The sequence below is a fragment of the Mesoplodon densirostris genome, chromosome 14 (assembly GCF_025265405.1).
Source record: "Mesoplodon densirostris isolate mMesDen1 chromosome 14, mMesDen1 primary haplotype, whole genome shotgun sequence".
Lineage (NCBI taxonomy): Eukaryota > Metazoa > Chordata > Mammalia > Artiodactyla > Ziphiidae > Mesoplodon > Mesoplodon densirostris.
Window position 1 is genome coordinate 65,512,303 of NC_082674.1, and position 13,215 is coordinate 65,525,517.

General features: G+C 41.3%; 1 protein-coding gene across 1 annotated transcript in view; it reads right to left on the reverse strand.

Annotated features, from left to right (window-relative positions):
- Positions 1-11,423, reverse strand: part of GCC2 (GRIP and coiled-coil domain containing 2) — a 36,921-nt gene extending 25,498 nt beyond the window's left edge. Inside the window, exons 1-6 of the mRNA XM_060117083.1 lie at positions 11,348-11,423; positions 11,178-11,234; positions 10,151-10,235; positions 8,743-8,810; positions 3,940-4,044; positions 461-2,917 (exon numbers count right to left, since the gene is read on the reverse strand). Of these exons, the coding sequence (XP_059973066.1) occupies positions 461-2,917; positions 3,940-4,044; positions 8,743-8,810; positions 10,151-10,235; positions 11,178-11,234; positions 11,348-11,353 (2,778 nt within the window). The 5' untranslated portion in view covers positions 11,354-11,423. The remainder of the gene's footprint in view (positions 1-460; positions 2,918-3,939; positions 4,045-8,742; positions 8,811-10,150; positions 10,236-11,177; positions 11,235-11,347) is intronic.
- Between the last annotated feature and the right edge of the window lie 1,792 nt (positions 11,424-13,215).

Sequence of the window (13,215 nt, forward strand, 5' to 3'; positions counted from 1 at the left end):
AATATATAATGCAATAAGGAAAAGATTAAATGATGATTATAGTTTATCCTGTCATGACTTGGGGAAAAACCCTAAATTTCTGGCTAAAATTAAATACCACTTTAGCCTACATTTTTGCTCAACAGTGCTCTTTAAGTTAATATGTGTATCACACAAGGATGAAATTCAAATTTTTCCATGTTTACTTGTAGCTTTGCTGGTAACTAATTATACAATTTTAACATTTAACCCCCTAATCATCTAATCTTATATAAAAACAAAATTCTGAAATGATCTAAAACCAAAAAGTGATCAATGTGATAAAGTGTGATGTGAAAATGTTTAATGTACTTTCAGAAATATGCATGTGATCTTAAATGCTAAAAATTTACTTCTGACTTCAAAGTGCAATTATATATTTTCTAGAGTCTATGACTAGCACTAAGTATTTTAAAATCAATAAAATGCAAATTAATAGTACCTTTAATGATCTCAACTCTGCTCTCACATCTTGCAATTCTGATTCTTTTTGTTCTAGTAATGGCCTTAGGTTTTCAAGCTCCTTTATAAAATATTTTTCTTTTTCATTATGGTTTTCATTTTTGCTACATAATTTTTGAGATAATTCTTCAATTTGAACTAGGAGATTCTGATTTTCAAGCCTTGTTTGTTCATTAGCATTCTTCATTTCTAGAAGATCAGACTGCAGGGCCTCTTTTTCCAAGAGGGTTTCTTCTAACTCTTTCCTTAAGAGAGCTTTCTCTACCTCATGGTCTCTTAGTAAAGACCTAAGTTTCTCACATTCAATCACATTCTCTTCTTGGAGGAACTTAATCTCTTTTTCTAACTCTGCTACCCTTTTACCATACTGGAAGACCAAGTTGTGCTTTTCTTCATTTATTTTAGCTAAGGATTCACCTACAGCTTGTAGGACACTTACAACATCTTGTTCTTCACTTTCTTCTGAAACTTTTGACTCCATTTGTTCAAGAAAACCACACAACTGAGCTCTGACAAATAATTTCTGAACTTGCTCATTTCCCAAGAGTTTATTTAAATTATCTTTTTCTTCAACTGTTAACTGAAGTTTCTTTTCTAATTCAGAAATCTGCTCCTTCAGCATAAAATCTCCTTCTTTTTGAGACAGGAGAGCTTCCAAATCCCTGCTCAACTGGTTCTTTTCTGAACTCAGTCTACTATTTTCTTCATGAAGAGACTTCACTTCAGACGACACTGCTTCCTGGTCTTCAGAGAGAGTTTTCAACTGAGCCATAAGCTTTTCCAGTTTTTCGTCACTTTGATCCTTTTCTTTTAAGGTTTCTTCTAGTTGTGCTGTTAATTCATTTACCTTCTGTTCTAGCTCACTGTTGTACTGGGTAGTCTGCTCCACTTTCTCCCTGGGTCCTACAATAATCCCTTCTCCCCGTTCACGTCTGTGATAGACAGTCTCCACCTCTTCATGAGAACTTTTAATTTTACTTATGAGATCATCTTTTTCCTCAGTAAGAGAACTTATCTTTGCTTCAAATTCTTGTAACATGGTATCTCTCTGACTGAGACTAACTAAATATACTTCATTCTTTTCTTGAAGGTTCTTTATGGTATTTTCAAGTTCTGGTACAATTTGTTGCTGTGTTAATAACTTTTCATTTTCTCTCTGGAGACGATTCACGGTTTCAAGAAGAGCATCTTTTTCATTAAATGCAGTTCTGAGCTTCTGCTGAAGTTCATTAACATCAGATGCTTGTTGTTGCTTCATTGATTCAAACTCTTGACTTATTTTTCCAGCAGATTCCCCCAACTCTGTTTGTAAAATTTCCATAATCTCTCGTAAACTCTCATAATTTAAAATTGCTTCTTGCTTTTCTTTTTGTAGGTTTTCACATTGTTCCTTAAGACCCTGTATTTCAAACATCAATGTTAATTTTTCTTTTTCTGAACCTGACAATAATGCCTCACTTAGTTCTGATATTTCTTTTTGATGTTGTTCCTTAAGACTCTGTACTTCTTTGTTATGTTGTTCTATGGTACAGCAAAATTGTTTATTTGAATCTTCTAGCTCAGATTTTAGTTTTTCAATTACACACCCCTGTTCTTCTTTAGCTAGTAATAATTCATTAATTTTAAACTCTAAATCTTCCCGTTCGTGAAAAAACTCATCCTTTGTATGCTGGGCATCAATTTCAAGTTTTAATTTAAGATTATTCATGTAAGTTAACTCGTCTTTTAAGATGCTATGTTGAGACTTCAGTTCTTTTAGGGTATCTTCTAATTGTTTGACTTTTTCATTTACTGCTTGTTCTACAAGAGTATCTTCCTGTAAGAGCAAAGAACACATTTGATTTTCCTGGTTTGCGTTTTCTAATTCACATTCATATTTCTCCTGAAGGTTCTTCTCACTTGGCTCACACTGGCTGACTAAGTTCTCCTTTAGCTGGTTTAAATGATTTACTTCTGCTTCGTGTTCTTTAGCAGATGCTTCAATTTGGCACTTCAATTCTTTCACCTCTTCTTGGTGTGTAGATTTCAACTGTAAAAGTTCTTCTCGCAAACTATTAATTTCTTTTTGGTACTGCTGAGAATTAGCCTCAATGACTCCTTGGAGATGAGTAATTTCTCGCTCCTTTTCATTTGTGGCAACTTCTAACTGCTTTTGCAGACATAAAATCTGCTCCTCAAAGGCTGGCTTAATTTTTTGAATCTCTTCCTGTAGTTTTTTAACATTATCTTCAGAATCACTCTGAAATTTGATTTGTTCTGAAAGCTCTAATTGTTTTTTTGCTGCTTCTTCCAGTTCCTTTTGCCAACCAGCTTTATCGTTACTGTATTTGGAATGTACTGCCATTAATTCATTTTTCAAATTTTCCATTTCTTTCACATAGTTTCTTTGTGATTGTTCAAACTCCTCGTGCACATCTTCCAACTTAGTTGCAGAATCCTATAAAAGTAAGCACACAAAAATTATTTAAGACAAAACAAACCCCTGCCCTCAGGAAAAATATTAGACATAGGCTCATAAAAGAAGAAATGAGCAGAAATGTACATAAAGAAATATGATACTGAGATTCCAAGAATTCTGCTTAGAAGCTCTAACTACCTTAAGCAGTACTAAATAGGTTACTCAAAGCAATAACTAAAAGCTAGGAAATCTCTGAATTTAATTTTCCTTTAAATGGTAATAAATTATGTAAGTTGTATTAAGTCATAGGCTTTAATGAATATCTCCTGAATAGAGTAATACAGCTTTTGGGAGAAAATTAGCACAGACCCAAAAGACAGTTGAATATCTCAGAACTGAACACACAACTTTCTTTTCTTTCTTTTTTCTTTTCTTTTCCTTCCTTCCTTTTTTCTTTCTTTCTTTCCTTTCTTTCTTTCTTTTTCTTTCTCTTTCTCTCTCTCTCTCTCCCTCTCTCTTTCTTTTAGATAACATTGAGTATGTGTGACAATCAACTTATTTAAATAGGTAATTTTTCATAAAATAGGTATTTTTCCCATTTTTATTAAAGAATGATATTACAACTAAAATGAAGATTAAACAATGGAACAAGTAAATGTTAGCTCTATCTCTATGTAGTTGGGTGATTTCAGTTATTTTTCTTTTTTTTTTTTTTCTTTTTGCGGTATGTGGGCCTCTCACTGTTGTGGCCTCTCCCGTTGCGGAGCACAGGCTCCGGATGCGCAGGCCCAGCGGCCATGGCTCACGGGCCCAGCCGCTCCGCGGCATATGGGATCCTCCCAGACCGGGGCACGAACCCGTATCCCCTGCATCGGCAGGCGGACTCTTAACCACTGCGCCACCAGGGAGGCCCAGTTATTTTTCTTTTTAAATATCAATCTGTTTCTTTGTCTGTAAATATTACAGTTAAAATCAGATCAGATGCTTTTTAAGGTCGTGGCTCTAAAATGCATAACTATACTATATAATAAAAAGCAAAAAAAATTAAAATGTTGCTTTACCTCAACCTCTTGCTTCATTTTAATATTTTCCTTCTTCAAAGAAACACACCGTTGCTCAGTCTCTGCTTTTTCCAAAAGAATAGCATCTAGACGTATGGTCAATGCCTGTTTTGGAACAGGATGATTTGTTTGCCTGAGGTTAAAAATGGTGGATTGACTTCATGCATAATTACCTCCTCACCTTTTCCAAACCATGCTAAAGTAAGAATATTTAAAAAGCTATATACATAAGAGCAAAGTAAAAAGGAGAAAAGACATAAGGGTATGAGAAATTTCAATATATCTTTGGAAAACTGAAAGTGGAGGACATGGAAGACGTGAATTAGAAAGAAGAAAGCTATAACCTAAGGGCTTGTGCAGGGAAACACATGACAAACTGGCAAACACTAATTAGAAAACTAAATGCTCAGGAACTGGAGAGTCAGGTTCAAAAATTGGACTGACTGACAATCTCAATCAGGAGTGCTTAGAATAATGGGCAAGAAATCACCAGTGCCCCCCCTCCCCCAGAGAAAGTTTACCTCCTGCAAAAATGAAGCCAGAAAGGAAGTTAATGAAGTGGAAAATAGAACAGCCAAGAGTCAGTTCTTTGAAAAAAAAAAAACATCTAACAAAATAGACTGATCAAGAGAAGACAGAAGTCACAAACAATATTATGAATAAAAGGGGAACCTATCTATATATAAATTACAGATTATACAGTTAAGAAGAATATTATGATTAATTATAAATCTGCCAATCATACTGAAAAGTAAAATGGTATGGATAAAAATTCCTAGAAAAATGTAACTCAAGAAAAAAAATTAAAAAGCATCATCAATACTATTACTACTTAAAAATCAAACTAGTGGTTTAAAATTGTCCACCAAAGAAAACAGGAGGAACAGATAATTTTATAGGTGAGTTCTATCAGGCTTTCAAAGAACAGATTATCCCAATTACATATGAATTTTTTCAGAGAAAACAAAAAAGCAAGAAGAATTCTCAAGTTATTCTACACAACTGGCATAACTTGATAACATTATGCAAGGACCCTACAGACAGGAAAATCACAGACCCATTTCACTGTGAATTTAGATAAAGTTAATCTTTTTTTTTTTTTTTTTTTTTTTTTTTGTGGTACATGGGCCTCTCACTGCCGTGGCCTCTCCCGTTGCGGAGCACAGGCTCCGGACGCACAGGCCCAGCGGCCATGGCTCATGGGCCCAGCCGCTCCGCGGCACGTGGGATCTTCCCAGACCGGGGCACGAACCCGTGTCCCCTGCATCAGCAGGTGGACTCTCAACCACTGCGCCACCAGGGAAGCCCCAGATAAAGTTAATCTTAAACATTAAAACTGAGATAAAATCCTAAACAAACCTTAGTCAACTATCACTCCAGAACTGCCTCTGAACTTCTTTTGTGAAATAATAAAGAAAAACTCTTTTGTTCAAAAATACAAAAACAAAGCAGATGTAGAAAATATTTAGAGTTCTATACCAAGTTATAGCTATTATTCAAACATGAGAGTAGAATAAAGCCACTTTTAAACACAAGATGACACAAAAATTTTCCTCCTATGCATCTGTTCTTAGGAAGCTGGAGAAGGACATGCTCTACCAAAATGAGGTTAACCAAGAAAGTGAATGACCTGTGACCCAGCAAACGGGGTGGGGGCCAACATATGAAAGCAGTATAATTCACTGAATCATGGCAAAAGACCAACTCCAGGAAAACCACAGCAAACCTGGAGAACAACCAGACCAAATTAGCACAGGACAGAAGGCTTTAGGAGGCAGGTGTCCAGAAAAAAATGTAAACGATTATTTGATCTGTTTGACCAGTTGGAAAGTAGGAGTCATTGTGAAAGACAGCTAAATTTTCATCTGTTGTAACAGGAAGTTAATAGCTAAGTGTCTCACCAAGGGATAAATCAAGGAAAAGCAGTATAAGCATACTATTCAGAAATACAGAGATAATTTCCATAAGCTATTTAGAATTATAAGTTATTTAGTTGTTAGTACTATTTCTAAATCATGAACATATATTACTTTTGTTAAAACAATTTTAGCTTTAAAATTAGTTTTTTCACATTACATAATATTGCAATGTAAACTTCTGTTTGGTAAATTATCAGGGGAAGCCTGAAAACATTAATAATTTTAGGAGATATACAGAGGACATTATCTGAAAACAGCTATAAATATCCTTAAAGACTAGAGGCACAAATGGACAGTTATTTCCTAGGAAATACAAATTTGATTCCAGCAAAGGGAAAACAATAAGTGATACGTACTAGAAATTCCATATCTTGACATGCAATTTTTACCTTCCTCTTGCATTTGGAAGCAGCATATAAGTTCACTGTAATACCATACACCTCAAATTTTGACATGGAAAATATGGTTTTTGTTTTTTTTTTTTTTTTTTGCGGTATGCGGGCCTCTCACTGTTGTGGCCTCCCCCGTTGCGGAGCACAGGCTCCGGACGCGCAGGCTCCGGACGCGCAGGCTCAGCGGCCATGGCTCAGCGGCCATGGCTCACGGGCCCAGCCGCTCCGCGGCATATGGGATCCTCCCAGACCGGGGCACGAACCCGTATCCCCTGCATCGGCAGGCGGACTCTCAACCACTTGCGCCACCAGGGAGGCCCGAAAATATGGGTTTTTATTCCTCTTTTTTAAAGGTCAAATATACCAGGTTTGCAATAAAACTTTAGATGTATTTCAATGCACTAGAAGATGACTATCAGAAATTTTAACAACTACAACTTGTAAAAAGCCATACATTTTTATGAAGGACAGAAAATTCTGTATTCAAAGCCATGTTTTTCCAGTGTACTTTTCCCAGTGAAGAGATAAAACATAGCAAGAAAGTCTTTTCCCTTTTCCAGAGGTGCAGAGGACATATCACATTGCAGTATATGATTTTCCTAAAAAAGAAAACTTACTTACAGCAACTGAATAACTGATACACAGCTCCGCCAATCACTCCCCAATGTAATTTTCTCATTAACACTAGAAACCAAAGATTTCATTCTCATTTAATTTTACCAGCCTTTAACTTTCTGAGATTTGAGTGGCCAGGATAACATGCTTTAATATTAAATTAATAACTTGAAAGGTAAAGTTAGCTAACTGAGAGAAATTTTCTACCCTTCAATTTTTTTTTTTTTTTTTTTTTTCCTGTACGCGGGCCTCTCACTGTTGTGGCCTCTCCCGTTGTGGAGCACAGGCTCCAGATGCGCAGGCTCAGTGGCCATGGCTCACGGGCCTAGCAGCTCCACGGCATGTGGGATCTTCCCGGACCGGGGCATGAACCCGTGTCCCCTGCATCGGCAGGTGGACTCTCAACCACTGCGCCACCAGGGAAGCCCGTCTACCCTTAAATTTTTAGGAGTAGTTTTGACAGAAGGGGAGAATACATTGATAAGGAGGAAATAAGGGACAGATATTTGAATATTCTGAAATGCAACAGCATGAAAAGTATTTTAAGGGCTAAGAGTTAACTGATGCAAAATTAGAACAGAATCTCTGCAGTGCTCTTTTCAAATACAAAAACCTCCTTTTTAGTGTGGGTGTGCATGGATGTATGTATGTAGACATGTGTGTAGAAAATATCCCCCAAATAATATATGGTAATAATAAAACCACTGAGTACTTACGTGAGAGATCCAGCTCTACGTACTGTATGTACTAATTCATAATACAACTCTATAAAAGTAGGCCTTATTATTATCCCTAGTCTAGAGATGAAGGAAGAGAAGGAAGTTAAGAAACTTAGCCGTGGTCACCCAGCTGGTGTGTGGCACAGCAGGGGTCTGAAGATCTGAATCAGGAGGTCTGGCTCCACAGTCAGTGCTCTTTAACTACATGGAGTTGTACTTTTGCTATCACTAATTAGGGAAATACATAGTGACCAAATAAACAAAACCATTACGAATTCAGTAATGCTTAAACCAATCAGCACATTACGAATCCAAATGGTATTTGTGCACACCACTCAGGATTCATAAACTGTTCCAGCTAAATGAAGAACAAAACGGTAGTGCAAGGTATGCACAGTGATTTAAAGACTCCTGGTAGTAGCTCCCTGGGAGTCCCTCAATTGTGCATGGTTCACAAGTTGGGAGACTAAGATAACATATAATCAAAGAATAGATAGATACTATGACTCAAATTACAAATATGCAAAAGCAAGGAAAAAAATTTCTGCAGAGCTTTGAGAAGCAAAGAAACTTTAAAGAAGGTAGGCGAAGTGGGGGAAGGAAAAGCATTTAATTACATTAAGGGCACATAAGTAAGAATGAGCAACTCAGGGTCTTAAACAGGGAATAACAATATAAAAACAACATTCTATCATCTGATGAGAATCTGTAGAAGTAAAAGAGAAAGAGAGCCCAATTACGGGTTATCAAGGTAAGTGTGGTTAGCAAGTAAGACATGACGTGTTTAACAAAGAACCATGGGAATGGAGAGAATCATCAAAGTCCTGACCGTGGCTGGGTTTTCTGATGGGGAGAGGGAACAGCAGGCCTGAGACTGAAGCAATAACCATAATTACAGAATGTGTAAGGGATGAAAGGACAGAAAGTAATACCACTTCAGAACAGAAAGCGACGCAGAGGTCATTCACCTCTCCTTTTACAGTCAATCAGAAAGGTGAAGAGTGTAACCAAGGGCAGAGAGGAAGTGGAACAAAAGGCACGGAAGCCAGATAGTGCTCAAGCAGGCTGACAGCCCTGAAGGAAATCCGATTTATCACCAGGCATCTCCTCTAAGTAAAGAAATGAATATTAAAGCAATACTCACAACTGTTTCATTACCTTAATAATATCATCAGTTCCTCCAGCAACAGGTTTCGATCTCAATTCTTCAATTTCTTTCTCCAATTCTAAACAATTAAAAAAATAAAAAGATACTAGTTCAGAAATAAAGAAGATAATTACTGGCTCAAGTGATAAGTATATTCTTAAAAAATATCACTATAAATTAGAATACATTTAAGAAGCAGCAGATATGTTGAGAAAGCACTAAGTTCACCCAGCATTACCTTTTTTTTTCCTTTTTATTATGGAAAACTCCAAACGAGTTAAAAGAACCCAGAGAGAATAGTGTGATTAATCTCTATGCTCCATCATCTTGGTTTAATAATTACTACATGATCAACCTTGTTTCATCCCAATCTGTATTCACTTCCTCCTTCCCCTCTTGTCTTATGCATTCTGATATTTTTGAAGCAAATCCCAGACATTATTTCAGCTGTAAATAACTTCTTACTGTATAATCTTAAAGCAACAACTAACCTCGTATTAAACATACATGTTAATCTATTTCATCAACTCATGTCTAGGTCTGGAGCCTAGAACATCTTTCCAAATAAATTACTCTCTTATCATAAGCTGATCCAACCTCCGGAAACACAGTTTGACCTTTTCTAGTAGTAAATAAGTCTTGGCTTTTAGGCTGGGCAGTTAAGTTACTAAAAATTCAAGAGCTCACCTACACATATTAAAAAAGAATACTAAGGGCCTCCCTGGTGGCGCAAGTGGTTGAGAGTCCGCCTGCCGATGCGGGGGATACGGGTTCGTGCCCCGGTCTGGGAGGATCCCATATGCCGCGGAGCGGCTGGGCCCGTGGGCCATGGCCGCTGAGCCTGCGCGTCCGGAGCCTGTGCTCCGCAACGGGGGAGGCCACGGCGGTGAGAGGCCCGCATACCGCAAAAAAAAAAAAAAAAGAATACTAATATCTTTGTCTTTTTGGAATATAAAGAAAGGGAAACTGAATAGGCAATCAACCAACTTCAGTAAATAAATATACTTCAAAATTCCAGGAACAGAAATCTTTTACTACTTTACTTGGGGCCTCTTACTTCCTTGGGCTCAGAACTTCATGTCTCTAACATTTCAACTGGCAACTCTAGAAGAAAATGCTTTACTCAGAAGAATATAAGATCCACATGAGGAAAAAAAAAAAAGTGCTGAACTTTAACAAACTTTTTAAAAATCCTCCTCCCTGACTTTATTAATTCAAAGGTAACTGCAGTTTAGGGATATGAGATAATAAAAAATACCAGAAGCAAAATTTAGAATGTTAAGTAATAACAGATTCCACTATGCTAATATTATTGGATTCACTGATAAACGAAACAAGCCAATGTACTATTACAAAGCTAAGAGTTGTAACCATGATTAAACAAGATTGCGGTCAAGACGAATATTTTCAACCCAATACCTGTACATCTCGATTTAGCTTTCTGTATTAGCATCATCTGCTTCTTGGCAAACTTGATAAGATCTTCCTTGGGCAATGTTTCCAGCTGGAAGAGGCAGTGATGTTACCAATTTGCGAGAATTCATGTTTCTACTATACTACAATAAAGAAACATAAAGTCTGCCTAAAAATAAAAAAACATCCTACTGAATAGATCTCTTTGTCAACCAAACACCACATTTTTTAAGATTAGCAAATGCAAGTTTCACTCAATAACTATTAGCTCGGCAACTATTATGAAATGTACAGAAAATCGCACATATCCTCTTACGTTACAGATATCCTTGTTACAGGTTAAGACACTTTCTAGATTTTGATTTCTTTAATTGCAAAATTAGGGAACTGGGACTAATTCTACGTAAAGTTCCTTAGATCTGTAAAATTGCTTCGTCCTATTCAAGGCTGAAAGGAGTCTCTGGCCACATGAAAACACGTAAGCCTAATTACAGCGGTAAGATGAATCAGGGTGCGTTTAGGCTTTACCTAAAAATCAGGGAAAGTTCCTTAACCCCTGCGGGCTCAGTTTTCTTAGGCGTAAAGCTGGCATAACCACATTATTTATCTCACGGTTACCATGAAGCTTCAATGCAGACGAGTGTTTGGGCGAGTGTCTCAAAGTCAGCTTGAAACAATAAACCTCGGCGGCAAGTCCCCATCTCCTGGGCGCCCGTTCAGGGCCCCAGCGGTGACCTGTGCTCACATCGCTCACATCAGCGGAAGCGCAGGCAGAGCCGAGCCCGCGACGCCCGCCCACCGCTCGGACCTCACAAACCAGACGGCTTCACCTAACGTTGGGAAACTGCGGGATCCCTCAGCAGCGCTGAGCCGGGCGGCAAGGAGACGAACTCAGGCTTCACATCAGGGAGCTCCGAGAGGAGGGACTAAACGCGCGACCGTGACAGCTCAGGCCGAGAGCCCGGAGGAAAGCTGTCCCCCAGGGAGCCCCCTCCCCTCCCGGCAGGACCCCGCCGCTCCAGCGTCTCTTCACCTTGGATTTCCCGGTCCCAGGAGCGGCCGGCGAGGCCACCCCGTCGTGAACACGCTCCTGCAAAACACAACGAAAGCCAGCCGGTCACATGCGGCTGTGCAGACCCCGGCGGGCGGGGAGGGCAGGAGGGGAGGGGCGGTGGTCCCTCGGCCCCCGTGGCCCCGCGTTACCTCCATGGCCACCCGCAGCCCGCACTTCCGCCCGCCGACTCCCACGGAGCCCCGCCGCGGGTCAAAGGTCGCGCTTCTCCGCCGGCCCCGCCCCCGCGTCTCCAAGGCCGCGGCCCGGCGGCGCTTCCGCTTCCGCCTCGGGAGGTGGCTCCCCGCGCGCTCCGCCTCGCCCCCGGGCCGGCCCGTGAGGGGGCGGGGCGGGCCCGTGGGCGGGGCCCCCCGCGCAACTCGGGCAGTGGGGGCAGTGGGGGCAGTGGGGGCAGTGGGGCCCCCGGCCCCTCCCGGGAGGGTCGGGCACTGTCGGGCCGCGCGCGCTCAGGTGGCCGCCCTAGTCTCCTGTCCCGTCACCTGTCCCCTTAGCTGTCCCATCTCCTGTTCCCTCTCCTGTCCCCCACCTGTGCTTCAGCTGTCCCTCACCTGTCCTATCTCCTGTCCTTCTCCTGTGCCCTCAGCTGTCCCCTCAGCCCCCCTCAGTTCCCCCAGACGCCCTTAGCCTCGGAACGGGCGCGTGGCTGTGCCCTGCGGCTGCAGGTGGCCGAGGGGACGAGGTGCAGTTGTTCCTGAGGCCAGTGGGTGACCGCAGAGCAGGAGCGCTGTTCCGCCTGGCAGCCTGGACACCGGCCCTCCTCCTGGACGGTGAGTAGTCCCGGCGCCCAGCCCGGCTCCGGGGGACGGGCGGGTTGGGGACCTGTGCTGACACCTGCCTTTCGTGGCCGGTAGCTCTTTGAGCGGGACTGAGAAAACAGGCCCGAGTGTGGGGACGCTGGCGGGGGGAAGGAGTCGGCCTGGGGACGGTGGGGACGGGCGGCACCAGGATGGTCGGGGCAAAGACGTGCTGCCGCAGCCGGTGCCTCCCCTCCGCTCTGTGAGCCACCAGCCTGGCACTGGCTGTCACTTGTCACTTGTAACGCCCTGACGCAGGTCGTGGCATGAAGTTCGCTAGCTTGGTTTGGAAAGGATCCCCCTGCAGTGAGCTGGCTTCGGAAAATGCCCGTAAATCTGGACACTGGGCAGGGTTGTAAAATGAGTGACTTTCCTCGGGACTAGAAAAAGAGCCTCAGACAGCTTTTTAGAAAAATCACGAGTAATTCCTAAAAGCCACCAAAGTTCTCAATGTTTACGTGGCAGTGAATACCGTTAAGGAAGAGTGACTAAATGCTTTGACAGGTAGTGTTGGTGAAACTCGAGACTTGGAGCACCTTTTGGAGAAAAAGAGAACTTTCTGTTGCCCCCTCCATCTAGTCCATTGCCTTGTATATATATTCATGCATTGCAGTGCATGCAGACTTAATTGAATCTAGGAATTAATTGATACAGAAACCAATCAGCAGGACAGAACCTAAAATCACTGGTCATTTTCTTCTGGGTTTTGAGGAAACTTAGAACTAAGACTACAGAGATTTTGTTGTGTCTATTAACATCAAGGACGTTATAGCATTTTTTTTTTTCCCTTCCAGTATGGGATCCAGGCTAGAATCAGGTTTTGCATTTATTTATTTATTTTATTATTATTATTATTTGCGGTACGCGGGCCTCTCACCGCTGTGGCCCCTCCCGCCGCGGAGCACAGGCTCCGGACGCGCAGGCCCAGCGGCCATGGCTCACGGGCCCAGCCGCTCCGTGGCATGTGGGATCTTCCCGGACCGGGGCACGAACCTGCATCCCCCGCATCGGCAGGCGGACTCTCAACCACTGCGCCACCAGGGAAGCCCCAGGTTTTGCATTTAATTGTCACATCTCTTTAGGCTTCTTTAATCTGGAACATTTCCACAGCCTTTCTTTGTCTTTTATAAAACGGACATTTTGGTCAAACTTTGGACATTTTTGACATTTTATAAAACAAAACCAAAATAAACCCCAAACAACCG